Raw genomic sequence first — 14808 nt, forward strand, 5'->3', positions numbered from 1 at the left:
ATAGCAGTGGGCTGGACATCATTATCTTCCCTTGAGCAGGGACATCTCTCAAGGTTACTCTTCAAGGCTGAGAGAATCCTTATCATATCAGATACTCAGTAAGTGCACTGAAACTTTGAAGTCCTGGCTAAGTGATACAAACAATTGATTGTCTACTTATAGTAATCATTCAGATATAAACATTTCTACTTCTCTCTTAGGATTGAAGTGCTTCACTCCACTCACAATAGGGCTGTATTCCAAAACTCTACAGTAATTGAATTTTCAACTAGATTTCATGTCAAGCTAATTTTGAGATATTGGTTATTAAAAGCTTGCTAGAACAGAAACTTTAATCCACAAGAAGCTTTTTCAGCAATATGAAACTCTTTAAAATAAAAATCAGGATTTAGAAATACACTTTTCCATATACTGTTATCTTTGCAGACTCGCAGACCAGCTTTCCTGCTGGCTACTCTTCAATGCCAGTAAGGAGAACACACTTCTAAAGCAAGTGGGTGTTTTTGGTTATCTGGCTTTGGGAGTACTGTAAGAAGGCATTAAAAACAAATGCTGAATGAATTCCCTGGATCTGCTTTTGAATGCATCTGATTCACATAAACATTATCCATCTACAGCAATCATCTTGCAGACATCATCCCTGTAATAGGAATTCAAAGATTTTTTATAATTGCCGTGAGTCCCCATCAACTATTGGTGACACTTCAAAGTTTACATTCCAGGTTATTTCTGTAAAATCAGATTTTAAAGCAGGCTTTACAGTTTTAATAAAAAACTTCTTTTAATAAAAAACTGTGAACCTAGTGTAGAGTTCAGCTATATAGAAAGCCTTACTTTCGTGTAAGCTTTTCCCAGTTCTCTTTGACAAAGTCCCAGGCCAGCAAATATCCAGGCAAACTCTGGCTAACAGTTGCTATGATATGTGAAAGCTCCTGTGTCCTTATAACCTCTCCTGCAAGGCTGTTGTGCATTAGCCTAAAAGACAAAGCATATGAAAAGAGATGTGAAAAAAATGTCTATACATATCTGCACATGATTCACATGATACTCCCAAATTAGAAAAAAATATATAATACATCAAACAACAAGCAACTTCTGGTACCTGGAACACACTAATTCTCCATTTAATAGCCAGTGTACTTTTTAAGCTTTTGTTTGCAAGCGTCAGAGTGACCTTAGCTCTAAACCAAGTACTTCCACTTTCAATTGCACTTTAATAAAGAAAACAGAAGATACTGCAAAGTTAAGAGAGGAAGAAGAGGTGGAAGGAAAGGGAAGGGAGGGGAAAGGGAAGAAAACACTCAAAACAAAGCAAAATACCAGTTAGTTATTATCTTGGTTATAAAGATATAGTTGTCTTTAAAGATGGCATAAAACGATCTGCAATTTTGTTACCTTTACCACAAAACTTGTAATACTGTGTTACCAGCAGTGAAAAGCTTTTAACTGAAATTGATTTTCCCTTATGTGTATCCAGAATTTGGCTTTTGAGCTACTTTGTTCTGTAAATTACTTTTAAGAAAAAAGTATCAGGACCTTCACGTTTACAGAAGCCCAGATAAAAACTTGCAGATAATTTTCTTTAGCAATCATAATTTTTTTAAACAATACAAAAAAAGCAACACATTTTTTCAAAGAAGATTTTAACACTTTTAATTTACAGAGCATACAACTTTTTGGCTCCTTCATACCAAGTCAGCTTTCTGACATCTTCTGTGCTGGCCAAGGCTTCAATCATTTTGCTTTTCTCTGCTTCAGCAAATGAAGAGGTGTACATCATTAGAAGGAACTCCCAGCCATCACTAGATTTGGCTCCAGCTGTAAATACGGCTTTCATAACATCACTAGGCAGACTACAAGGAAAAACAAAGCCAACAACAAAACAAAAACCCCAGACAAACAAAAGGGGGACATAAAAATGCTGATCTGAGAAAAGAAAGAAGAAAAGTCACAAAATTAAAAGATTAGCTTGAAAAAGATGCCTCTCTTAAGCAATTTAATTCTGTAGCAATTGTATGATTGTCGGCCTGAATTCATGCCAGTCTAATTCTTCAAGTCACTGGGAAAAAGCAAATTGTATCAGTCAAATGTAAACACAGTAAACTGCATAAAAATCTGACTAATCTTCTATGGCTCAAAACACATATGAATCCAGAGCAGAACAAATTCTTCAAAATGAAGAGAGATGCTTTGACATTGCCACTAAATAACCCTCCTTGTGCACACAGCTTAGGAAATGCAGACAGAGCCACTGGTGGCTGGTTCTACAGTGGCACTTAATGAGACTGCAAAGCCTTAAATTCTAGAACAGTTGTCCCTGTGATCTTAAACAGCAATTACTTCTACATGAGGAACAGTAAAACACAGAATGAAGTGGTTTATCAATATTCAGTTATTGTTGGTGACGTGGGCCTTTTTAAAATTGTATTTATTTTTTTCCCCAAAAAACAATGGTGGCAAGGTAACAGGAAAACAGGTAGATGAAAGAGGGGGAAGTCCAGTTTTTGTGGTACCTCATTGTTCCATTAGACTTCATCCAGTTCTCAAACATCTCAGTGGCAGTTGTTCTACAGTTTCTGATATCATGGGTGCAGGCAAAAGCTAGTAGTGTTGACCGGAGCTCTCGTTCAGACAGGCTCCCATCATCTGTCCAACGCTGCTGATCAATTTTATCTCCAAGTAGTTGCTCTATTCTGTGCTAAAGCAGGGAAAACTATTAGCAATAGTTTATTTTTCCCAAGACAATTTCTTATATACAAAGTTAGTTTAAAAAAACAAACAAACAAAAAAGTTATGTTTTAGAACTGGGGAAGTTAAACATAGTAGTTTTTCCTCTACCTATTCCAGTTTACATATACCATTTCTTATCTATATGAATTAATATCAATTATAGCTCTGAAAGATAGACCAGGTCTACATATTAAATTGCACATGGAAACTGAAGACTACTCTTTGAGCTACAGTTACATACAGTTTGTATGTGAATAGCTCACTGTCTCAACTAACTACAGTTCCTCTATGTTTAACTGCTTCTAACTCCATCAAGTGACAGTTAACACCTTAGTTTCACACAAACAACTCAACCAATCTATAGGCGGAATGCCCTTTAGATTTGTAGTTTTGTAGCTTGCCAAAATCACAGCTAGGTACTTGACCAGCTACTACATCTCATCTGAAACACTTGAACTTAAATGTAACCTCATACACACAGCATCACAAACCATAACTTGGGCTGTTTATCATAGCAGACCTGTAAAACCTTTGAATAAATGCCAGGAAAATTATTACGGTAGTGGTCTTTTTGTTTCTTATAAGTTTCTATAAGAACTCACTAATTACTGTTAATTAAAGAAAAATATCCGCTATTTTATATAATAATTTAATAATTTTCCTTCCACACTAAATCTCTTTGCTGATGTTCCACAGTATAAAGCAGCAGGGATCATATTAAACCTGTAGATTATGAAGGAGACTTCATAATAACAAAGTTAAGAGAGAAACGAAAGACATTTCTTCAGCAAGAACTGAGACTATAATGATTACATTGCTACATCTATAACACTGTATCATGTTAATTAATCTATTACACAACTGGAATGGGACAATGACAACTATCTACAGGGTCCTATTTTAACAAGAAACAGTTTTGTTTTTTCCCACTGCCTCTATACAAAGTAAATAGATATAAATGTTAATCTATCCTAATAATTTTGGAAATAATCTTTGTACCAGAAAAAGTGTCATGCACTTTGTTTAATTACTTATCTGTACTACAATGATCCATATAGCTACTATAGCAAACTCCTAGACACCACTGTGTTCCCACTGCACTATAAGCCCTATAAAACATTGCAGGTAGAGAGGTGTGGGTTTGGGGAAGTCGATCTGAAAAAGTTATAATTTCGGTAAAAGATTGCTACTACTCAGCACATGCAGACAAAACTGGCAACCATCTAGAATCCTGACCCAACTTTGTGAGATTACAGAATATGTTTAACAGTCAATACTTAAAAAGATAATTACCTTTATCGATAACTACAATGTCATGTTAATTACTTCAAATTATAACTTAGAGAAAACTAAGACATACCATGACTCTTGCTGCCAGCTGTTGTTCACTTTTTTTCTCTAAAAGGTTGTATATAAGACTCAACTGATACAAAGCTTGAGTGAGTGGTGCAGTGCTGCTCTCTTTGTTTAGGTAATTAATCAGCTCAAAGGCTTTCTCCAGAGACTCTTTTCCTAGACTACAGGTCAATTAATACAAACATTAAAATAGTTTCCAAACAAGAGAACTTCCTGAAACAAGATCAGAAGTTACGCTGTCTGTTATATTAACGGAGGAACAGGTGAATAAATGGAGTAAAATAAGAAACACTTTAGATGTAGAGGTTTTTGTACATTAGTACAATAGCAACAAAACAATGGCCACTAAAATACCCTCAATTAACAAAAATGAAAATAGGTAAGGAAGTGTGACAATGATGTATGAAAGTATAAATGACAGTAAGCAGAAGCAGCTGTCAAAGGTGCCATTCAGAAGGATCAGCCTGATCTGCCCTGACAGCAGTGGCAAATGCAAAAGAGGGATCTAGTTAACTTCACTGGAGTGCCTACTGAAAGAGCACAGGAAAACAGGCACTAAAGAAAACACTGTATTCCAGAAATGGAAGCCATCATGTCACTCTTTGTGATGCAAATAAATGGGTCTTGCTATAAAGAACAGGGAAATACAGAATTATCAGTGAAATAAAATAAAAATTAGTGAATGCTAAAAAATTTCAACAGTAAAGATTGAATTAGAACTTCTCTGAAACAGTATTCTCTAGAATCTAAGTGATCTTCAACTTGACAAACACCTTTAAGCTCTTATTATCTATGTTTTCCAATACAAAAGTCTTACCCTGCAAGGCTGAATATATTGTTGATCAAATTAGCTCTGTCTTTAGGACTCAACATGGTATGATTTTTTTTCAACAGATAAATAAGTGTTTTCCAGTCTTCAGCATAGTGCACTATGTAATAGCCGTTCATATCCACATTGAATTTTATCCATTCCACCTCTTCTGGAAGTTCAATGACAGCTAATGGATAGACAATCAGTAACAGAAACAAACACTAGCAACTGTTCCTTCAAATCTAAATCTGTGAAGTAGACTGATTCCAGATAGTCAATAAATTCTTTTCCACACACTGGTTCCCTCTACTATGATGAAGGAATAGCCAATATAGAGGTTGCACAAGAAGGCTCCAAAATTCCAGGCTGTCCTTCTTCCTCCTTCCTACCTCTGCTTGAATGAACAGAATCACAATCTGCCCTGAATTGTACCTATGCAATTAATTACTTAGTGCAGTAATCTTAATTTCTCTGTCCAATCGTCCTTTCAAATAACTTCTCTGCCCACTTTTACATCTATGTAAACAGCAGTTACATACAACTTATAAAGCTATAAAGGGAGACAGCATTAAACAGATGAAAGGCCACACTCTAGTTTCAAAGTCAACCATCTAGCTGACAAGAAGAGAAGTATCAGCAAAAAGTTCATTTCAGTTGATTCTATAACTACCACCAAAACCTGTCAATTATCTTTAGCTTAGGGGAGACTGAGGAGTGACCTCATTAATGCTTACAAATAAGTAAAGGGCAGGTGTCAGGAGGATGGAGCCAGGCTCTTCTCAGTGATGCCCACTGATAGGACAAGGGGCAATGGGTACAAGCTAAAACGTAAGAGGTTCCAAAGAAACATAAGGAAAAACTTCACTGTGAGGGTGATGGAACACTGGAACAGGCTGCCCAGGTGGGTTGTTGAGTCTCCTCTGGAGACATTTAAAACCCACCTGGATGAATTCCCATGTGACCTGCTCTACATGTCCCTGCTCTGGCAGGGCGGTTGGACTAGATGATCTGTAAAGGTCCCTTCCAACCCTTATGATTCTGTGATTCTATAATTCAGTGGAAAGTGACTTCCTCACATTTCAGTACAGTGGCAGAGCAATTGTCTCATTACTCTCTAAAGAAGAGATAGTTTCAGAGATTTTAGGCATATACTGGATGACAAGTATATATAGGCTTTTACAAATTCCAAATTTGTGCTTATGCCCCAATTCCTGACATTTAATTGTACATATAATGCTACAGAGAACCAACTATCTGATGATGACACACGATTAGTACTTGCCTCCAGATCTCTCTAATTATTTTGGACTATGAACTCCTTCATCATTGCATCTTACACAAGAGTATGCTCCAAAACATCAATAATCCGTAACACTTAAGTAACTTGCTACCAAAGTTATGAGTTACATACCTGACTTCTGGTCCAGCAAATATGCATTAGAACAACGGTTAAAGCTGCAGCTACTAGTTATGTAGGTGAGGGGAATATGCCATAGGTAACTGCAAAGGAAAGCAATATTATATGTATTATACACATATTAGTTGTCTTGAAAGGTTTTTTTTTTTTTTTTAAATTTAAGCATAGAATCATGCAATCATTTTGGTTGGAAAAGACCACTAAGATTAGAGTCAAACCACCAACCAAATCTGCCAAAACCAACCACTAAACCATGTCCCTAAGCACCTCATGAATGTCTTTTAAACATCTCCAGGGATAGTGATTATGACCTCCCTGGACTGCCTCTTTCAGTGTTTAATAATGCTCTTGGGGAAGAAATTCTTCCTAATATCCAACATAAACCTCCCCTGCTGCAACTTGAGGCCATTTTGTCTTATTACTTGGGAGATGAGACAAATCCCCAACTTGCTACAATCTTCCTTCAGGTAGTTACAAAAGAGTAATCATGTCTCCCCTCAGCCTCCTCTTCTGAGACTAAACAACCCCAGCTCCTTCAGCTGCTGTTCCTAAGATTTGTTCTCCAGACCCTTAGAAGAGAATCATAGAATTGTTTCAGCTGGAAGAAACCTTTAAGATCATTGAGCCCAGCCTTTGTCCTAGCCCTATCAACCACTAGGCCATTTCTCTTCAGTGGAACATCTAATCGTCACTTAAACACTTCCAGGAATGGTGACTCCATTACCTCCCTGGGCAGCCCATTCCATTGCCTGACAATCTTTTCATTAAAGAAATTCCTCCTTATATCCAGCCTGAACCTTCCCTGGCGCAACTTGAGGTAATTTCCTAAAGTTCTATTGCTCTCTAGGGAGAATAGACTGACCCCTGTGTTGCTACAACTTTTCAGGTAGTTGTAGAGAGTGATAAGGTCTCCCCTGAGCCTTCTTTTCTCTAGGCTAAACAGCCCCAGATCCCTCAGTCATTCCTTATATGAGATGTACTCCAAAGCCTTTACTAGCTTGGCAGCCTGCCACTGGATCCTCTCCAGCACTTCAATGTCCTTCTTAAAGAGAGAAGCCCAAAACTGGACATAGTATTTGAGGTGCAGCCTCACCAAAGCAGAGTACAAGGGAATGATCACTACTGCTGACAACATTGCTCCTGATCCAGGCCAGGATGCCATTGGCCTTCTCGGCCACCTGGGCACACTGCTGGCTCATGTTCAGCTGGCTGTCAATCAACACTCCCAGGTCCCTCTCTGCCTGGCTGCTTTCCATCCACTCCTCCCCAAGTCTGTAGCACTGCTGGGGATTGTGGCCCCAGTGCAGGACCCAGCACTTGGCCTCATTGAAACTCATGGAACTAGCCTTGGCCCAGTGATCCAGTTTATCTAGATCTCTCTGTAGAGCTTCCCTACCCTCAAGTAGATCAACATTTCCACCCAGCTTGGTGTCATCTGCAAACTTACTAACGGTGCACTCTATCCCCTCATCCAGATCATTAATAAAAACATTAAACAGGAGTGGCCCCAGTACTGAGCCCTGGGAGACACCACTCATGACCAGTCGCCAACTGGATTTAACTCCATTGACCATGACTTGTTGGACCTGACCATCTAATCAGGTTTTCACCCAGGAAAGTGTAAACCCATCCAAGCCAAGAACAGTCAATTTCTCCAAGAGACTGCTGTGGAAACAGTGTCAAATGCCTTACTAAAGTCAAGGCAGACAACATCCACAGCCTTTCCTTCATCCAATAAGCAGGTCACCCTGTCATAGCAGGAGATCAGGTTTGTTAAACAGGACCTGCCCTTTATAAACCCATGCTGACTGGGCCTGATCGCCTGGTTGTCCTGTATGTGCTGTGCAATAGAACTTAGGATGATCTGCTCCATCAGCTTCCTGGGGACTGAACTGACAGGCCTCCAGCTCATCTTATGACACATGGGGATGGACTATTCCTGGTCCCTTAAAAAGTGTCCAGCCTGACTGGTCTCTTATGCCATTCAAAACTGATTGGGAACTGATTTTTCTTCAAAAAGGGATTCTATCAAGTAACCTCCTAAATAGGTCAAAGTCTGCCCTGCCTCCTAACACCTCACCACCTTTGTTGTCCATCTCTGGACATGATCCAGCACTCATTATCTTTCTTGTAGTAAGACACCAAGAACTGAAAATAGTATTTGAGGTGCAGTCTCACCAGTGCCACATAGATGGGGACAATCAATTCCCTGGTCCTGCTAGTCACACTATTTCTGATACAAGTCAGGATGCCATTGGCCCTCTTGGCCACCTGGGCACACTGCTGGCTCATGTTCAGATGGCTGTTGACCAACACCTCCAGGTCTGTTTCTGCAGGACATCTTTCCAGACACCCTGCCCCAAGCCTGTAGAGTTGCCTGGGGTTGTTGTAGTCCAAGTGCAGCACCCAGACCTTGGCCCTGTTAAAGCTCATACAATTGTCCTTGGCCTACTGATCCAGCCTCCAGGTCCTTCTGAACGGCCTTCCTGTCCTCAAGCAGATCTACATACCTGCCCAAATTCTTGTCATCAGCAAACTTACTCAAGGTGCACTCAATCTCCTCACCCAGATCATTGATAAAGATGCTGAACAAAACAGGCCGCCACACTGAGCCCTGGTGAACACCACTGGTGACTGGCCACCAACTGGATTTAGCCTCATTGACCACCACTCTATGGGCCCCATCATCCAGCAAATTTTCTACTCATCTTTGCATATGTCCAGCCAAGCCATGGGCAGCCAGTTTCTCCACGAGGATGCTGTGGGAAATGGTATCAAAGGCTTTACTGAAGTCTAGGTAAACAACATCCACAGTCTTTCTCTCATCCACTAAGTGAGTCACCTTGGAGATCAGATTAGTCAAGCAGGACTCGCACTTCACAATGCCAAGTTGACTGGGCCTGAATCCTTGGTTGTCCTGTATGTGCCTCATGATGGCACTCAGGATGATTTGCTCTATAACATTCCTTGCACTGAGGTCAGGCTGAAAGGCCTGTAGGTTCCCAAAACCTCCTTCCATTTCTTTTTGTAGATGGGTGTCACGTTTGCCAACCTCTGGTCCATTGGCACCTCCCCAGTTAGCCAGGACTGCTGGCTTGGCGAGCACTTCTGCCAGCTCCTTCAGAGGCCTTGGGTGGATCTCGTCCAGCCTCATACACTTGTGTGCATCTAAGGTCACACATCGTTTCCCCTTGGATTATGGGGACTTTGTTTTGCTCACTGCCCCTGTCTTCCAGGTCAGGGGGCCAGGTACCAAGAGAACAATTAGTTTTAGCATTGAAGACTGAGCCTAAGAAGACATTAAGTACCTCAGCTTTTTCCTTATCCTTGGTCTCTATGCTTCCCTCTTCATCCACTAAATGATGAAAACTACCTTTAGCCCTCCCTTTTCTGCTAATATAGAAACTTCTACTATCGTATTTTAAAACAAGGATCAGTTTAAATTCTAATTGTGCCTTGTGCCCCATAATTTTCTCAGTGTATAGCCTCAGAGCCCCCTTGTAGTCCTCCTGAGCTGCCTGACTCTACTTCCAAAGGTCATAAACTCTTTTTTCTTCTGAAGTCCATCAGAACTCATCTTGCACATGGGGACAGCTTGAGCCTGTGCCTTTAAGATTTTCTTCTTTAAGAATGTGCAACCCTCCTGGACTCCTTTGTCCTTCAGGACTGACTTCCAAGGGACTCTGGCAACCAACTTCCCAAACAATTCAAAATCTGCCTTCCATAAGTCTAGTGTAGCAGTTCTGCTGACCTTCCTCCTTGCTTCTTTGTGCACCAGGAACTCACAATCTCTATGCCCAAGATGGCCTGCAACAATCTCTATCTCCATTTTAATATATCAGTAGTATTACAATAACTGCATGTTGTGTAAAATGACAAATCATAAATCTCACTTGTATAAGCAGAATATGCTAAAAGAATATATGTACAGGAGAGAAAACTTTTTTTTCTTTATTTTCATGTTGTTGAGGTGAGTTCATAGAATGAGACCCATGGTTTTGGTTGGAAAAGACCTTTTAAGATCATCTAGTTCAATCCCTCTGCAATAAGCAGGGACATCTTCAACTAGATCAGGTTGCTCAGAGTCCTACTCAACTTGATTTTTAATGTTTATAAGGACGGGGTCATTCACAACCTGTCTGGGCAACCTGCTCCAGTGTATTATCACCCTCATCATAAAAAATTTGCTACTTACATCTAGCCTGAATCTACTCTCTTTCAGTTTAAAACCATTAGCCCTTGTCTTATCACTAAACCTTGCTAAAAATTCTCTTCCCATCTTTCCTTCAAGTATTGAAAGGCTGCAGTAAGGTCCTCTGAAATCTTCTCCAGGCTAAAACAACCCCAACTTTCTCAACCTTTCCTCAAAGGAGAGGTGTTTCATCCCTCTGATAATTTTTGTGGCTCTCCTCTGGATCTGCTCCAACAAGTCCATGTCTGTATTGGACTGAGGACTGGAGACCTGGATGTAGTACTTCACATTGGGTCTCACCAGAATGGAGTAGAGTAGACAGACAGAATCACATCCCTCAATCTGCTGACCACACTTACTTTTATGTAGCCCAAGACACAACTGGCTTTCTGGCCTGCCAGTGCTCACTGCTGGCTCGCATGCAATTTTTCATTTACTGATACACCCTGTTCTTGATCCTCTCACCCCTCAGCCTCAACTCATGCAAGACCATGCACCTGGCCTTGTTGAACATCGTAAGTTTCACAAGGGCCCACTTCTCAAGCTTGTCTAGGTCTCTCTGGCATCTCATCCCTCTGATATGTCAACCACAAAGCTTGGTATCCTCTGCAAATCTGCTGAAGGCACACTTGATCCCACTGTGTTTATGTTGACTTAATTACAAGACTTGAACTCCAAATCATGGTAATAGAAACCATAATTGCTTGCATACTACAAAGACTGTCTGAAGTGAAGTACAAATTGGAAGGGTGGCTCATAATGATAAGAACTTGACTATTTAGAGAAAACATAACTCTGAGTGAGATTAAACAAGTTGTACACATGCATTCCAATTCTAACAAAGATCTCTTCTGTGTATGACTCAAGCAGAGCACTCTTCTTCAAAAGATTTTCATGCACTCCTCCAACTGACATCAACTAGAGACAGAATAATAATTAAGCCTAACAACTCTTCCCTTTTTCCCTTATCTTTCACTTACACATCATTTTCCTTCCTCCACATAACAAAAATAAACCAAAGCCCTAAACTTCCAGCATTCTAAGAGACAAATCCCTTTCACATATCTGATTCTGCAAAACGATGCTAAGGACTCAGATCCTCTTAAGACTTCAAACAACTGAAGAAAACCACAAAAACCTCAAGAGGACTCAAACTTGGATATATTGGTTTGTTACAGAATACAGTAACATCCATAATATAAGACATATTTGCACTAAATTAATTTTTACAATTTGCAACTGCCACATCTTTGCTGCTTCAGGAATTGCTTAGGTACTTCCTTTTCATTTTTGCAACAACGCATATTGCCTCTCATATATACAGGCATGCGCTGTTATGCATTAGTGCCATCTTAAAATTTTTAATCCAAGAAAGCTTTGGATCTAGCTTCTCTACTTTCTTCTAACAAAGCCAAATATGTACACTGAACTTTGGCAGAAAGGAGTAGAGGCTCTCAAGTAAGATATATGCATCTGTAACTTCTGAAACCCGCTCTCCTTCAGCTGAAATTAAAAGAAAACTTTACCTGTGAGATCTGGTATTAAAAAATTAAGAATTCATTCTATTATTTTAAACAATACATTACTTCAAGCTTAGAAGCTTCAGGAAAGGATGTAAATAAGAAATTCAGCTTACAAAGGATGTCACAGATTTTTATCAGTTGCTTGGGTGGAAACAGACATGGATCTTCAGGTAGATATTAGATATGTGAACTTGGGTGTCAAATTCTCCATTACTACCTTTCTTCAAAGAAAATACTATAATCTCTGTATACAAATGAGACAGATTACAAGAAAGATACTGCAGGTAGATTTTAATGGATAAAAAGTATTAAGAAGGTAATAACCTTGCATCTGATGTCCAGTTTTCTGTTTCCACATGATACAAAAATTTCTCTTGTTGTACAGAAATAATCTTTCCCTTTCGGACAACAGTGACTAAAGGAAACCCTTTCTGCAGAATCCAAGTTTTCATCAACTTTTTTACATCTAGTGTTCCGTTGGTAATCTGTAAAGAACATAACAGGAAAGTAGAAAATGGTGAATATCTTGAAATCTTTCTCCTTAACTTACCAAGTAAGTAGTAGATGCTTCTGCATCTATAAACAATCACTTGGACACTGAGCTCTGAAATTTCATGAGCAACAACTTAGGGGAGCAAGTGGGTTTTGTTTTCTTAAATTGAGAGTATCCTGGACAGGCAGTGGAAAGACAAATTGGAAACACCAAATAGACTGAACTGGTATGCCATGAAAGTGGAGAAGAGAATGTTACAGAAAAGAAGGCTATGGTAAGCTCCCATGCTCCCTCCTACCCTTTCTATTTCCTTATAGGTATTCTGATGTTGTGAGGCTGTTTCAGGTTAAAGATCTTGATTTAATTCTGAAACGAATATTAGAAAAATAATTAAAGTGACAGGGTTTGTGTAACAAAAATAGCATACTCTTTACGATTTTTCTTTTTTTTAAATCCCCTCTACCCCTCACCATCATTTGCACAGCTTAACTCCCAAACTCTCCTAATCTTTCAGGTACTGTTTGTACTACAATATTTCCACTGAGGGACAAGCACTTTTTAATATCTACATATAACTGCTTCGTTATCAGCAGAGATGAACATCCAATGTAAAAAAGACACCACATCCTCTAACTCAATGAAAAGATATTTTAGGTTGAGCTATCAGGAACATAAGGAAATCAATATATCCTTATTCAAGTCACATTTATCTTCCACTAACCTGTATCATGTCTATCTCAAGCTTACCTCATCAGCATCTTACTGCCCACTGTTCTCTGTTCAAGCCAACAACAACATGTACAGTTTATACTCATGGCAAAATACTGTATTATTTATGTAGTAAAGATCACAAACTTTCAGTAGAGGTTTTGATTCCAGGTAAGCAATTCTCTACCAAAAGTTTAAAATTTATGGAATTTGAAGTGTACATAGTTTTTAACTTTTTACATACTCCCCAAAAGCAGTCTTGGCTAAATCCTCTTTCTCCATCTCATTACCACAAGCTAGCATTGTTACTACAATGTTACATTATGCAATGGCTTAATAAATTGCCCAAGGTGTGCTCTCCTTTCTCTTGCCACTATCTTTTCCTTTCCTTCCTGTTATACTTTCAAACTACCAAGAAATCCATATTATTAATGTCAGCCAGATGAAAAAAGCAAAGCAAACCAACAAAAAAACACCCCAAGCCAAACCCAAGATGAAAGGAATGTTAAGAGATCAGGGAACTAGTTAGGTCTAACACTTGCACCTTTTTAACTTGTCTGTTTCACATCTCAGTCTTTCTGTGCTGATAACTGGGAGCCAACTAAAGATTGGCAGAAATATTTGTGACTAATTTGTACAGAGTCTTGAGTAGACTGGAAATTTGCTCCACTGAAATAATTCTATTCCAAAATAGAAGTCCTGGTAATCACCTGAAATTAAACCAATTCATTAGAAATTATAGAATCATAGTTTCATCACAGCAAAAATTTTATTGGTGTCAATTGATTTTGACGTATCTATCTTTGAGCAGTAGCTCCTAACTCCTAACCAAAGAATGCATGAAAGTGACTTCATTCTTCAAGGCCAGGTGTACAAAAATTTTGCTTCCCATGTTATAAATTTTTCTTTTATTTTCATGCAGTTTTCTCATCTTCACTCCAACTATGATTGTCAATTTCCATAGAGAATATTCAGACTTAAGAAATGACTGTGCAATTTGCTGTGTGGAGAGAAAAAAGTTATGATCAAAGAAAGGGCCATTTTCAAACAGTCAGGCTAGGCACAATTAATGGGGGAAATAACAAACTGTGAGGACTGGCTGATTTACCAGAAGGCTGTGCTACCTTTCAGCAGAATCTTGACTGGCTTAAGAGCTGTAGAGAGGGGAATCTCATGAGGTTCAACAAACATAAGCGCAGAATCCTGCACCTGGGAAGGAACAGTCCCATGCAGCAGTACAGGCTGGGGATTGACTTGCTGGAAAGCAGCTCTGCGGAAAGAGACCTGGGAGTCCTGGTTGATAATGAACTAACCATGAGCCAGCAATGTGCCCTCATGGCCAAGAAGGCCAATGGCATCTTGGGATGCATCAAGAAGAGTGTGTTCAGCAGGTTGAGGGAGGTTCTGCTCACCCTCTACTCTGCCCTGTTGAGGCCCCATCTGGAGTCCTGTGTCCAGTTCTGAGCTCCCCAGCTCAAAAGGGACAGGGAACTTCTTGAGAGAGACTTCTTACGAGGAAAGACTGTGGGAACTGGGGCTATTCAGCCTGGAGAAGAGGAGACTGTGGGTGGATCTCAT

The 14808-nt window shown here is 39.5% G+C and overlaps 1 protein-coding gene across 7 annotated transcripts in view; it reads right to left on the minus strand.

The window, feature by feature from the left end:
• Positions 1-14808, minus strand: part of LNPEP (leucyl and cystinyl aminopeptidase) — a 58947-nt gene that overhangs the window by 4135 nt on the left and 40004 nt on the right. For 4 of the 7 annotated variants that reach the window (XM_062018090.1, XM_062018094.1, XM_062018091.1 and 1 more), the window contains 7 exons: positions 12354-12514; positions 6309-6397; positions 4904-5084; positions 4091-4247; positions 2514-2698; positions 1692-1853; positions 835-975 (listed from right to left, as the gene is read on the minus strand). In XM_062018090.1, the coding sequence (XP_061874074.1) occupies positions 835-975; positions 1692-1853; positions 2514-2698; positions 4091-4247; positions 4904-5084; positions 6309-6397; positions 12354-12514 (1076 nt within the window). Of the gene's footprint in view, positions 1-834; positions 976-1691; positions 1927-2513; positions 2699-4090; positions 4248-4903; positions 5085-6308; positions 6398-12353; positions 12515-14808 lie in introns of those variants that run through there. The other 3 variants (XM_062018092.1, XM_062018095.1, XM_062018096.1) reach the window with 3 other exon arrangements.

This window comes from Colius striatus, chromosome Z (genome assembly GCF_028858725.1).
Source record: "Colius striatus isolate bColStr4 chromosome Z, bColStr4.1.hap1, whole genome shotgun sequence".
NCBI lineage: Eukaryota > Metazoa > Chordata > Aves > Coliiformes > Coliidae > Colius > Colius striatus.